At 41.1% G+C, this 12,649-nt stretch overlaps 1 protein-coding gene across 1 annotated transcript; it reads left to right on the top strand.

The window, feature by feature from the left end:
• Positions 1 to 1,367: 1,367 nt before the first annotated feature.
• Positions 1,368 to 3,301, top strand: LOC139547131 (piggyBac transposable element-derived protein 4-like). Its single transcript, XM_071356161.1, has 2 exons — positions 1,368 to 1,402; positions 1,831 to 3,301. The coding sequence occupies exons 1-2, from the start codon at positions 1,368 to 1,370 to the stop codon at positions 3,299 to 3,301; spliced, it is 1,506 nt and encodes a 501-aa protein (XP_071212262.1).
• Positions 3,302 to 12,649: the final 9,348 nt, after the last annotated feature.

The raw sequence follows: 12,649 nt of genomic DNA on the forward strand, positions 1-12,649 counted from the left end.
TTATTACAGAACAGGGGGCATGCAAATGACAGGTCAAGGGAAGGCAGAGGTCAGTAATCCAGGGCAGTGTCATTAAGGTACAGAACAACAGGCAGGCTCAGGGTAGGGGCAGGCAGAATGGTCAAAACTGGGAGGACTAGAAAACAGCATCTATAGAAACACGAAAACTGAAAAAAACACGCTGGTAGGACTTGACGGGACGAGATAAACTGGCAACAGACAAACAGAAAATGCAGGTATAAATACACAGGAGATAATTCGGACAAATGGGAGACACATGGTGGGGGGTGGAGACAAGCACAAGACAGGTGAAACAGATCAGGGTGTGACAAGTAGCTGCCTTTCTGCTGACTTCTGGAGTCTGTCACACTCCTTTTACACATACAGAGAAGGACTGGGGTCCGCTAGCGGAACGTTTCACAAAAAATTGGCGAAATTACATTATTATAAATATTTAACTTCAATTAAATCAGAAGTGCAATACACCAAATGAAAGCTATACCTCTTGTTAATCTAGCCAATATGTCCGATTTCGAAAAGCTTCACTGCAAAAGCGATTATCGATCAGTTAACAACACATTAGGTACAGTTACAGCAAAGTAGATTAGTCACAAAAGTCAGAAATAACAATAAAATTCATCAATTACCTTTGGAAATTTTCTTCTTTTGGCAATAGTAAAGGTCACGACGAAACAATGAAGTGGCGTTTTGTTCGATATAATCCATTTTTATAGCCTAACACGAAACATTTTGTAAATGGCTTGTGTGGAAAATTCAGTGTCCTTCAACTTTGGACGTAACATTCAATGTAATTACTCACTCTAAACGGACGTTTATCGAGTCATGTTCGGTTTCATTGCAATCCTCTGTTTGTTAGTAAAACAACCAAACTTCATGGTTCTTTTCCCGGGACATATTGACCGAAAGGAACCGATTTGAACACACCAAACAACAACCTCATTGCGCACCAATGATATGACCTGTTCTTCGTTGATTGACTGTATTTCGGACCAATGAGCACTGATCTTCTTGAAATTTAGCTGGGTAGATAGCCAATGAACTGAGGTAAATGGGAACATGTAATGGTTCGACCCGGGAAGACGAGCCTTTGTTGGAAACTCATGCATACACACAGCTATTCGCCATTGAAAATTCTACAAGAACTACCCACGCAGGTTACGCGCAGCATTTCAGTTTTTTTAGAGCATTTTCAGAGCGGAATAATGGCAAATAAATCAGTAAAATCGAAGACGAAGACCAAATACACAGATCTACACGATATAATTGACGAAATAGATAGAGATAGTGAAAGTGAACACCAAAATGAATCGGAAAGTGAGAATTCCTTTGACTCTGAATTTGAGGAAATGTTCCTCTACGGGGAAGACGCTGTTTTGGATCGGTGAGTAACGTTGTTTGAAATTAATAATATCAAATATTATTCATTTGAGTTGTTTGAGATATTTGTATTTTATTTGACTTATATAAAAATATGACTAGGACATGAAATATAAAGTACACATAAGTATATTGAAATGTAGAAAGTACATATTGCTCTACATTGTGGGTGTATGTCTGTGTCTGTGTCTGTGTCTGTGTCTGTGTCTGTGTCTGTATAATTATTACATATTTTTTTACATGTATTTTATATCTAAAATGGAATGAACAACACCTCACCATAGTCACTTACTGTATATATAATCTGTGTCTGTGTAATTATTACATTTTTTTGCATGTATTTTATATCTAAAATGGAATGAACAACACCTCACCATAGTCACTTACTGTATATATAATCTGTGTCTGTGTGTCTGTGTCTTTATTTCACAGTCCCAGCGATTCTGATTGGGAGCCAAGGTGCAAATCCCCCACTGAAGCTGGTCCATCCAGCTGGACCCCTGCTGTTTCCGGCACCACACCTACCCCCGCCCGGCCATCAAGGGATGGGAAGCCGGCGGCAAAGAAGTGGAGGAAGGGCAGCGTGGAACCGTCCAGAGCGTCCAGCGTGGAACCTGCCAGAGCGGAGGAGGACCGTTGGCACTCTGTTCTGGAGGAGGATGTGGCCCCACCACCTCCAATTTTCCGACCAAAAAGGCCAGTGGGCCCTCAATTGGACCTAACTTCCAAGTACAGCCCCATGCAACTTTTCCAGTTGTTTTTCACCTCGGCAGTTGTTGATACCCTGGTGATGAACACTAATAAGTACGGCGCTAAGAAGCAGGAAGGCAAGACAGAGACATGGAAGGCCATTTCCATGTCAGATCTGTTTTGTTACCTTTCTATGGTCATCTACATGGGTCTTGTAAAGCTTAAAACCCTGAAAGACTACTGGAAAACTGCACCCCTCTATCAACTGCTTTTCCCCTCCACGGTCATGTCACGCAAAAGGTTTCTGACAATCTCACGGGCGCTTCACATCAGTGACCCAGAAGTTGATAAGGACAACGAGACGAAACGAGGCACGGCAGGGTTTGATAAGCTCTGCAAGATTAAACCTCTCTACCACGATATCATTGAGGCCTGCAAGACTTATTTTCAGCCCGCCCAGAACCTTTCCATAGATGAGAGAATGGTAGCCTCAAAGGCCAGAATTGGCCTAAAACAGTACATGCGTAACAAACCGACAAAATGGGGTTACAAACTGTTTGTTTTGGCCGATTCTGCGTGTGCATACACGTGCAATTTTTTTGTCTATGAGGGGAAGAACAGTTGTGCGAGCGGTAAGGGACTTAGCTATGACTCCGTTATGCAGTTATTAGATTTCCAGCTGCTAGGGAAGGGCTACAAACTATTTGTAGACAACTTCTACACAAGCCCTACCCTGTTCACAGACCTGAGGAAGCTGGAGATGTGGGCCTGTTGCACCATTCGGACCAACAGAGTGGGCTTTCCAAAAACCAGGGTGAATGACATGCCTAAGCGGGCTGAGCGGGGTACCATGAGATGGATCCGTGAAGATGGCCTGCTCTTTGTGAACTGGATGGACACCAGAGAGGTGGTCATGTGCTCCACTATTCACAAGTCCTTCGGTGGGGATCACGTTGTTCGACGTTTGAAAGGTCCTACAGGCGCTTGGACCACCAAAAATGTCCCCATTCCAGCTGCTGTGAAGGATTACAACAAGAGCATGGGAGGTGTAGACCTATCGGATGCGCTGATAGGCTACTATAATGTTCTTCACAAGACCATGAAATGGTACAAGACTTTGTTTTATAATTTTATTGACATTGCTGTGGTGAATTCCTTCATCCTCCAGAAGGAAATGGCCAAGAGCTGTGGACAGCCCCCCTCTCACAGCTAGCCTTCAGGGAGCTGCTCATCCAGGAGCTTGCTAGCTACAGCAAGAACACTGTAGCACCTTCTGTCCCCTCTACCTCTGTCCCTTCTGCTCCAACCAGCGGTACGCACATGCTGAAATTCATCATTGCAGGCAGGAATGTGCCTCAGGGAAAAAAGGGCTCAGTAGGGCGGCTTCGTTGTGCCCTGTGCCATAAGAAGTCCCCTGTCACCTGCACCACCTGTTCTGTGACCCTCTGTTTCACACCAGAGAGAGACTGCTATGGGCTATGGCATCAGGAGCGCAACATTGTGTAGAGGACTGAGAGTCTTCACATGATTGAACATTGAAGTGTAAATGTAAAAAATCTTGATTTTTTCAAATATATATGTTTTGGGATATGTTAGAATAATTGTTTTGTATTTTGTATATAGTTATTTGTATCAATGTACCAATTCGGCCACTTGGGTACATTTGGGAAACTTGTGAGGGACACCTGGGTGACTTCATGCTCAATGGCATGTACCTCACTCATTCCTGAAGGTATATATCTGAAACTTTGGTCAAATACTGTTGCCTACTTATGTTCTGATTTGAAATGATCCCCAGTATCATAACTGAATGTTTGGCCTTTCTTGTTAATTTTAAAGATGCAACAACAGTAAAAGAACAAAAAACATCTGTTGATTTCCTTGTATTTTCTTCTACCAGATCTATTGTGTTATATTCTCCTACATTCAATTCACATTTACACAAACTTCAGAGTGTTTCCTTTCAAATGATACCAAGAATATGCATATCCTTCCTTCTAGGCCTGAGCTACAAGCAGTTAGATTAGGGTATGTTTTCAGGTGGAAATTGAGAAAATGGGGTATCCCTAACAAGATAAACAATATGGCTGTTGTTTAAATTATCTGTAGAGTACTATTAAAAACAATCAGGGTGAATAATAGGGATAGAGGACCTAAACATAAACTATTGTATTATCTACAAACTACACTCCCACAGATGTTATAACAACCACTACACTGCTAAATTAACTATAAAACAGGAGACCTTAAGCATAGACCTACATCCAGCAGAAACTAGCGTAGAGGTGAGAAAGAACAGCAGACCATGAGCATAAACGCAACTCCAGCAGATGATGCAAACTGTGACTCGTTTCAGGAAACTAGGTGTATGTCGCAGGTCAAATAGCTCTCTTCACGGGAGAGCTATTTGAACGTAAACAAAACATTTTAAAACAAATGACTGCTTGACTGCTGTTGTTAGGTCAGCTAGCTAAGGTTATACTGTGTAGTAATATTATGTGTATCTCAGAGCCATTTGCTTTGCTAGTTATACCCTAATGTTAGCTAGCTAACATTGAACCTGGTTGGTGATTTACCTGAGATTCATGCAGGATAGTAATGTCATGAGTTGGCTCGTAAATTCGCTCTGGCTATCTACTTCAATTTCAGAACACTCGTCTGAGTGTGCGAGAGTGCAGAATAACTGACAAATGTACGAACGCTCAACACCTGTTGAATATGGCCGTGTCTGTAAATGTTGGCAAAAAAGCCTAATTACATTGTTGCCAGCAGCACAGTTGCAGTCAGCAATGCTCTGGATAACATAAAAACAGCCTAACCAGCTCTGCTCGGGTGAGTAAAATGGTCAGTGAGCTGTTCTCTCATTTGTGTCTGGAAGTAGCTAGCAAGCTAGCCAACGTTAGCCAGTTAGCTTGGGTGCCTGACTGCTGTTGTTAGGACAGAACGCTCGGATCAACTCTACTCCTCTGGCAAGAGCGTCCAGTGTGCGCTCTGAACGCTCTGAGAGCGAAACGCTCTGAATTTACGAACGGAAAATCTGACAACGCTCTGAGTTTACGGGCGGGGCTATGGCTTAAGAGGGTGTGATTGATGCTGAATGGGTGTAGACAAAGAAGAGCTCTCCAGTGGGTGTACCAAGACATTTAAAGGCCCTTTTCTCAAAAGTGAGTTAACAAGTTTATCAACTTTCAAAGCAGAATTACTTTCTCATTGTTCCTCAACTGTAGTGCATGATATAAAAAAATTTAGCGCTGAGTCTATTTTATCCAATGTAAAAAAACACATTTTCAAATTTTGCTACATAAGACTGAATCGAGCTCGTCATTTACAAATGTAGATCAGGTGGTCTGCAGTAGGTTCAGGTGACAGGAGGAGGTGTCCTCAGGCTCACGGGCGTATAACAGACTTATTAAAACTTCAGTGTAGTGTGTAGAGGAATAAGAGAACAAGGATTGAGAACACAACAATAAACGTTAAACTAAACACTGGCCTATTTACACAATGGCTGGGGGTCCCAGAGAAGAGGTTATTAAACAACTGCTGTTGTAGATTCCCAGAAACTGCAGAGGCCTCTTCTGCTCCTGGAAAGGGTAGAAGCTGCTCTTGCAGGGCTTGAGAGAGAAGAGAGTGAGAGCGAGAGTGTCAGTCATATTTCCATAAAACAGTAAACAAAGCCTGTAATTACAAACATTTTTGTGAATTCAATAAATGTGAGACTAAACCTTACACACTTTTGCAATTACTCAGGAGGAAGATAAGGCTGAGAAACATCAGGCGTAGGGACTGCAGAAGTCCTTCGAGGATCTAAATAAAGGGGGTGATGCTGTGTGCGAGGAGCACTTGTTTTATTCTGATTACGGTATAGCTAATATATTTTTCTGGTAAAAATGTGTCTCTTTTAACAGGGTTCACGGAAGACACTGTCCTATCACAATAAATAGCAGGAATCCACCCCCTCAATCTGCATCGGATGCACGGTGAAGCAAAAAAATAAGTAAGCCAACTACAAAGTTCGGAGCAATTAAAGATGCGCCGTTATTGTTTTATATCAGTACAACAGGTTTAATGTCTTAATAGGTCTGTTTTTGGAAGGAGAGGACACGGAAGCAGATGTCGGAGTTTTAGGTGAGAAAGACAGAGAGAACAAGAGAGTGAAGGAGAGCGTAGACCCAGCTCCAGCAGAGGAAGCAACAGATGGTCTGTCAGGTGACAGAGGTGACAGGAGGTATCCTCACAAGCGTACGGGAGGAGGCTCAGGTAACAGATGTGGCAGAAGGAGGTATCCTCACGAGCATACAAGAAGCTCAGGTGTCAAAGGAAGCAGCATGTAGCACAGGTGTCATGTAGGAGGAGGCAATCCTCCAATTGAAGGAGGTCTATAGTATAATAATACACACGCAGTGATTGATTGCACACACATTGAAACAAAAATATCACAAAGTTAATCTCATACCAATTTTTTTATTTTTTCCTGGAAAAGAAGCTGTCAAATTCACCAAAAAATAACAGGCAAACGTAAAGCAGCCATGCCGCAAGACTAAAAGCCATCAAAACCAAGTACGTCATCGTTATATAGATTGGAATAACACATATGTTGACTTCTAATAGAAAACATTAGGATTGATTATACAATTATATAGTGATTCCATCATCATGCATCTATCCTCTTTACAATTTGTAGAAAAAAAAACAGATCCAATGTTGGAGGCCATGGACTCGCAACATCCACATCTAGGACTTATTCAAACTACAGTTCAGTGTGCAGAGAAATAAGAGAGGGTGGAGGTTCTCTGTGGAGATAAAAACAACTTGGAATACAGCTGTACCACCACGGTCCTTCCACTTACAGATTTTTGTGGAAAAACTGTATCCTGTCATCACTGAGTACCCTCCATCGCTACCTTTCCCGCACCATTGGTTTCTTTTCTGTGAGAATAGATATTGCATTTCGCTCTTACACAAGGATTAATTTGTTGGACTGCATGTTTTCAGAAATGATCTAAAAGATGGTATTAATTATTATTTTATTTTGAAGCCCTTTGCCTGTCATCGAGAAGATGGAACTCCTGGTCAGAAATATGAGCACAACAGAAAGAAACGTGTCCCTAATGTTTGACGAAATTAAAAACATCTAGATTACAATTGCGAAAGGGACGCGATCGACGGCTTAACCATCAAGGGCGATGTTGCCAATCAGGTAATGGTTGTTATAGTTAGGATTGTCACATCGAAATATAAAGAGGTAATTATGTGACTGAGCTATCAGACAACTACATGATTACTGCTTAACTTTCCTAAAATTCTACAACAGACAGCTGACATTGTGGCTGAGGCAATAAAGAGACTAAAAAGAATAGGACTGGCTTGTAAGCAGCATTGTCTTTATACAATAGTCCAGTTTCATCACTACTATATATTTGGAATTTACAGTAATTACTTTAAATGTTACAGGTCATCAGTGTGGTGTGTGATATGAAGTCCATGTAACTCCTTGGAGTAAATGCTGAGGACCGCACTGACGGGGCACACTGCATCAAAGTTGAAGACCACAAAATCCCCATCATCTTTGATATTCCGCACTTGGTCAAATCAGTGCGTAACAACTTCAAGCATCATGGTATGAAGGTAGATTCAAAGATGTTATAATTACAATTGAATGGTAAATATAAATGTATAAAAATTGACTACTGTAATTCCTTTTAGCTCACCAGATCATAGATTATGAAATCCTTTGGGATCATCTGGTGTTGTTTTACAAGATGAACAAACGGCACTCCGTTCATGATGGCACCAAAGCTGAGGGACAAACAATAATTTGGCACCTTTCACAAACATGCGAGTGAAGCTGGCAACACAGGTGTTTAGCCACACTGACGTATGATGTGGTAGCACTAATGAATGCTTTACTTACTCAAGGGATGCAAACCATGACGTAGCTAGGCAAACTGCCTAAGGAGGTGGAATGCACAGCTTATTTCTTTGAAAAAATGAACAAGTTGTTTGACGTTCTGAACTCAAAGTGCGTTCAATCAAAATCTAAATGCCATCAGTACAGGGTGTATTACACAGTTGAAAACCTTGCACATAGAAATCACTATCAAACCAACACAAGCTTTATCCTTCTAAATCTTGCTTGGATAGAAATCCATGGATGAGGGCTCTCAGACAAGAGAACAGCTTCAAGCTGGACCTCCTTTGGGAAGTAATATGATGGATTGACACATGGAAATGTAAGTAAGTTGATTTAAAATGAATACATATTAAATATGCTTCCAGACTAGGACCCACACACTGACATACTTTGCAGAAACCAAGATTATATTACTCCTGTACACACACAAATAGTGTGTACAGGAGTAATATAATCTTTGTTTCTGCAATGAGTGCCAGTGGAGGCTGCTTAGAGGAGGACGGCTAATAATAATGGCTGGAAACCATGTGTTTAATGTATTTGATACCATTTCACCTATACCGCTCAAGACATTACCACGAGCCCGCCCCCCCCCCCCCCCAATTAAGGTGCCACCAACCTCAGGATCAAAACAGAATCATAAAAAATATGCCAGCGAGGCTTGAAATTAACCCTTGTCACGTTCCTGACCTTATTTCCTTTGTTTAGTCTTTGTTTAGTTGGTCAGGAAGTGAGCTGGGTGGGCATTCTATGTTTTGTGTTTCTATGTTGGGTTTGTTGTTTGGCCTAATATGGTTCTCAATCAAAGGCAGGTGTTTGTCATTGTCTCTGATTGGGAACCATATTAAGGTAGCCTGTTTGCACTGTTGGTTTGTGGGTGATTGTTTCCTGTCTTTGTGTTCTGCACCAGATAGGACTGTTTTCGCATTTATTGTTTTGTAGCTTGTAGTGTTCACGTTATTATTCTTTATTAAACATGTTGAACACTAGCCGCGCTGCGTTTTGGTCCTCTCCTTCATCCCAGGAAGAAAACCGTTACAACCCTATTCTAAAAAAAATATGAATGAAGCTGAGGAAAATACTTTAAAGTGTCTGTGCACAGCCAAACTTTTATCGGGACAGTTTAGAGGTAAGTTGTGAGTTGTAATGTAAAATCATGTTTGTTACTGTACCTACACTTTTTTCTCTCTTGCAGCTTACCCTAGCTAGCTAACTCTTAGCTATCCACAATACAAACAGTAACTTTACTTTAGCTAATGCCAAACAGTTAACGCCCACTACAAAACTTTTGATATCTAATTCAACTTTAGAACCCGATTGGTCCAGTCTGTCAAGCGGTGGGAAGATGAATGGATTCATATACAAAGACCCAGTCTTCAAATTTGACACACCAGACCTACCTACCAACATCAACCCTGTTGAAACTCCTGTAACCAACGAGGAGCTGGTGGAAAAACTTTTCAGCCTTAATTTGTAACTAACTTTAGCTGGCCTAATGATGTTGTGGAACGTCATGAATAACATGTCATGCAATCATTGGGGTTGTGTGTAGTGTGACTGCTATGTAGACCACCTGGAACAGCACTATTCTCCATCTAAGGGGTGTATTCATTCTGGTAAATTCATGGGAATAGAAATGAGAATGACTAGGACGGGCTTTGAACCGCTAACCCTGGTAAACTCATGGGTACATTTGCAATGGTGCCTGGTACTGTCTTGAAATCAAATATTATTGGTTGCAAATGCTTTGTAAACAACAGGTTAGACTAACAGTGAAATGGTTACTTATGGGCCCTTCCCAACAATGCAAAGAGAAAGAAAATAGAGAAAGTAAAACACGTAATAATAAAAATAGTAAATACACAATGTGTAATGATAACTTGGCTATATACATGGGTCGATGTGCAGGGGTACGAGGTAATTAAGGTAGATATGTATGTATAACTAGGAATAAAGTGACAGATAATAAACCACAATAACAATGTATTTTTATTTTATTAGGCATGTCAATTAAGAACAAATTCTTATTCACAATGACGGCCTAGGAACAGTGAACTGCCTTGTTCAGGGGCAGAATGACAGATTTTTACCTTGTCAGCTAGGGGATTCAATCTAGCAACCTTTCGGTTACTGGCTCAACGCTCTAACCACTAGGCTACCTGCCACTCCAATCATGTGATCATTAAAACAGTTTGTGCAAAAAGGGTCAGTGCAGATAGTCAGGGTAGCTGTTTGCTGAACTATTTAGCAGTCTTATTGCTTGGGGGGGGAAAGCTGTTAAGGTTCCTGGTGGTTTCAGACTTGGTGCATCAGCATCGCTTGCCGTGCATGATGCAATAATTTCCATAGTCATGTAGAATGTTCATTCAAATCATGCTAACTGATATGGCTTATGCAATGGATTGTATTTTTTGTAATGTCAGTTGAGTTGATTCAACTAATCACAGTACAGATTGATGGGTACACTTCCTGCTTTGCTCCTATGGGTACACTCACAATGGCCGGCAGAACACTCATTATGCCATCATTGTATTGAATGGGAACACCCGTTCTATTCAACAAGGGGATTCGATTAATCTGGCCCGGGTAAGAGTGTTTTGCACCAGACAAAAGTTTGATAGCCCATGGAGGAAGGAGGAAGATTCGGAGGGAAGATCTCAATTGCATACTCCTTGCATCCTCTCTCCTCGTGTCCTTTCTCAAAACACATTGGATGAGTAAGACAAGCCAGGACGCGAAGAGTATGCAATTGGGATCTTCCCTGTGATTCACATGCAAAAGTGATTGCTTTTGATAAAAATGCTCTATCTTTCTTCCCGATGAAAATTACTTTGAAAAATCAAACATATAATTTATGTAAAATATATATGTTTCTGGATGATGCACCATGCTGCCTTGTTAATAACATGACCAAGTGGTGCTGCCTTGTGACAACATGACCGCTCCTTCCTTACTGCTTTTGCCCGTTCACGTCGGTGCTCCCGGCTCAGCATAATCAAATCCGCCTTTTCTGTTTCTATTACCCCACGGTTCTCAAACCTTGTACCTAGAGAGCTACCGTCCAAAATGGGTTTTCAATCTAATCCAAACCTAGTCAAGCTCACTTGTTGGGAGTGAAAACCTACGAGATAGTTGCTGTCCAGGAACATGTTTGTAAATCCTTGGTCTAATGCTGAATGATAGTGTAAATGTAATTGTAACAGGGTTTGTACAGACAGTGGAAAGTCAAATTCAAGGACTTTCAAGTACTTTTTCAAGCACTAATATTCAATGTGTAATTGTTGCTATTATGCAACTGTTTCTAGTCGCCACTAGATGGCAGTATATCGCCACAACCTCATGAAAAAAAACACAACATTTACTACTCATCACTATCTTAAAGTTCTACTCAACAATAAGTAGTTTCACTACTTATTACTACATACATGAGTGGTAAGTTAGTACTGATGACGTTGACTGGTTTCCTTATATGAACTGTAACTCAGTAAAATGTTTGACATTTTTGTATGTTCTGTTTATATAAAATTGTCTTTATATTTAAATGTTCTTTCTATTTCAAAATATTTGGTCCCACAGGCTGTCCCAACACATAATGACATGAAAGTGAATTGTGACAGTGTAAAAGGCCTTCAGATGACTGTAAAATGTTGTGTGCTATACCCATTTGAAGAGAAACAAGTTATTAATGTGTTTGATAAGATTAAAGACCCTCTCAGATGACCCTATTTACATTTTAGGGGACCCCACATGGGTCTCCCTGCTTACTCCAATGATTCCCTTCTCTGTGTCCCCTTTGCCTCCTTCATTGCAGCCTGACACACCACTGTCTGTCTCACTATTCTCTATGAAGAAAAAAATGTCATTATGAGAACTTATAGCAGCCTATCTCATATAGCTAGCTTAATTTCAGTCAACTGCTCCTGCTGGGGTCAGGCTCTGTACAACGTTAGCTTCTAACTTCATCCTTTTTGCCTGCTAGTTATATCTAGCTATCTGTCTAATAGCCAGAGCCCTTGAGATACCTATCTCGCTCGACATCTGACTGAAATATCAGCGACTAACAGTTGCAGACTCATTTTCAGAGAGTCGGGGGTGGAGGGGTTGTTTGGGGATGTCTGTTGACACCACAGGAATCGAGTGATGTTAAAATAATTCCCACTGTCAGCGGCATCTCTGCTACTTGCCACTGTAAGTCTGGGCTGAGGTAGTTTGTTTCACCTCTCTGCCTATGTCGTAGGTGGAGTTTCCCGTTGGACAGAGTGGTGAATGAATGCGCTGTTAAAGCTTCTTATGGCTAGGGGGCAGCATTTTCACGTTTGGATGAAAAGCGTGCCCAAAGTAAACTGCCTGCTACTCAGTCCCAGTTGCTAAATTATGCATATTATTAGTAGATTTTGATAGAAAACACTCTGAAGTCTCTAAACTGTTTGAATGATGTCTGTGAGTATAAGAGAACTCATATGGCAGGCAAAAACCTGAGAAAAAATCCAACCAGGAAGTGGGAAATCTGAGGTTTGTAGTTTTTCAACTCTTTGCCTATAGAAGATACAGTGTAAATTTGGTCCGATTGCACTTCCTAAGGCTTCCACTAGATGTCAACAGTCTTTAAAACCTTGTTTGATGCTTCTACTGTGAAGGATGAGGGAATAA

Source organism: Salvelinus alpinus, chromosome 20 (genome assembly GCF_045679555.1).
Source record: "Salvelinus alpinus chromosome 20, SLU_Salpinus.1, whole genome shotgun sequence".
Classification (NCBI taxonomy): Eukaryota; Metazoa; Chordata; class Actinopteri; order Salmoniformes; family Salmonidae; genus Salvelinus; species Salvelinus alpinus.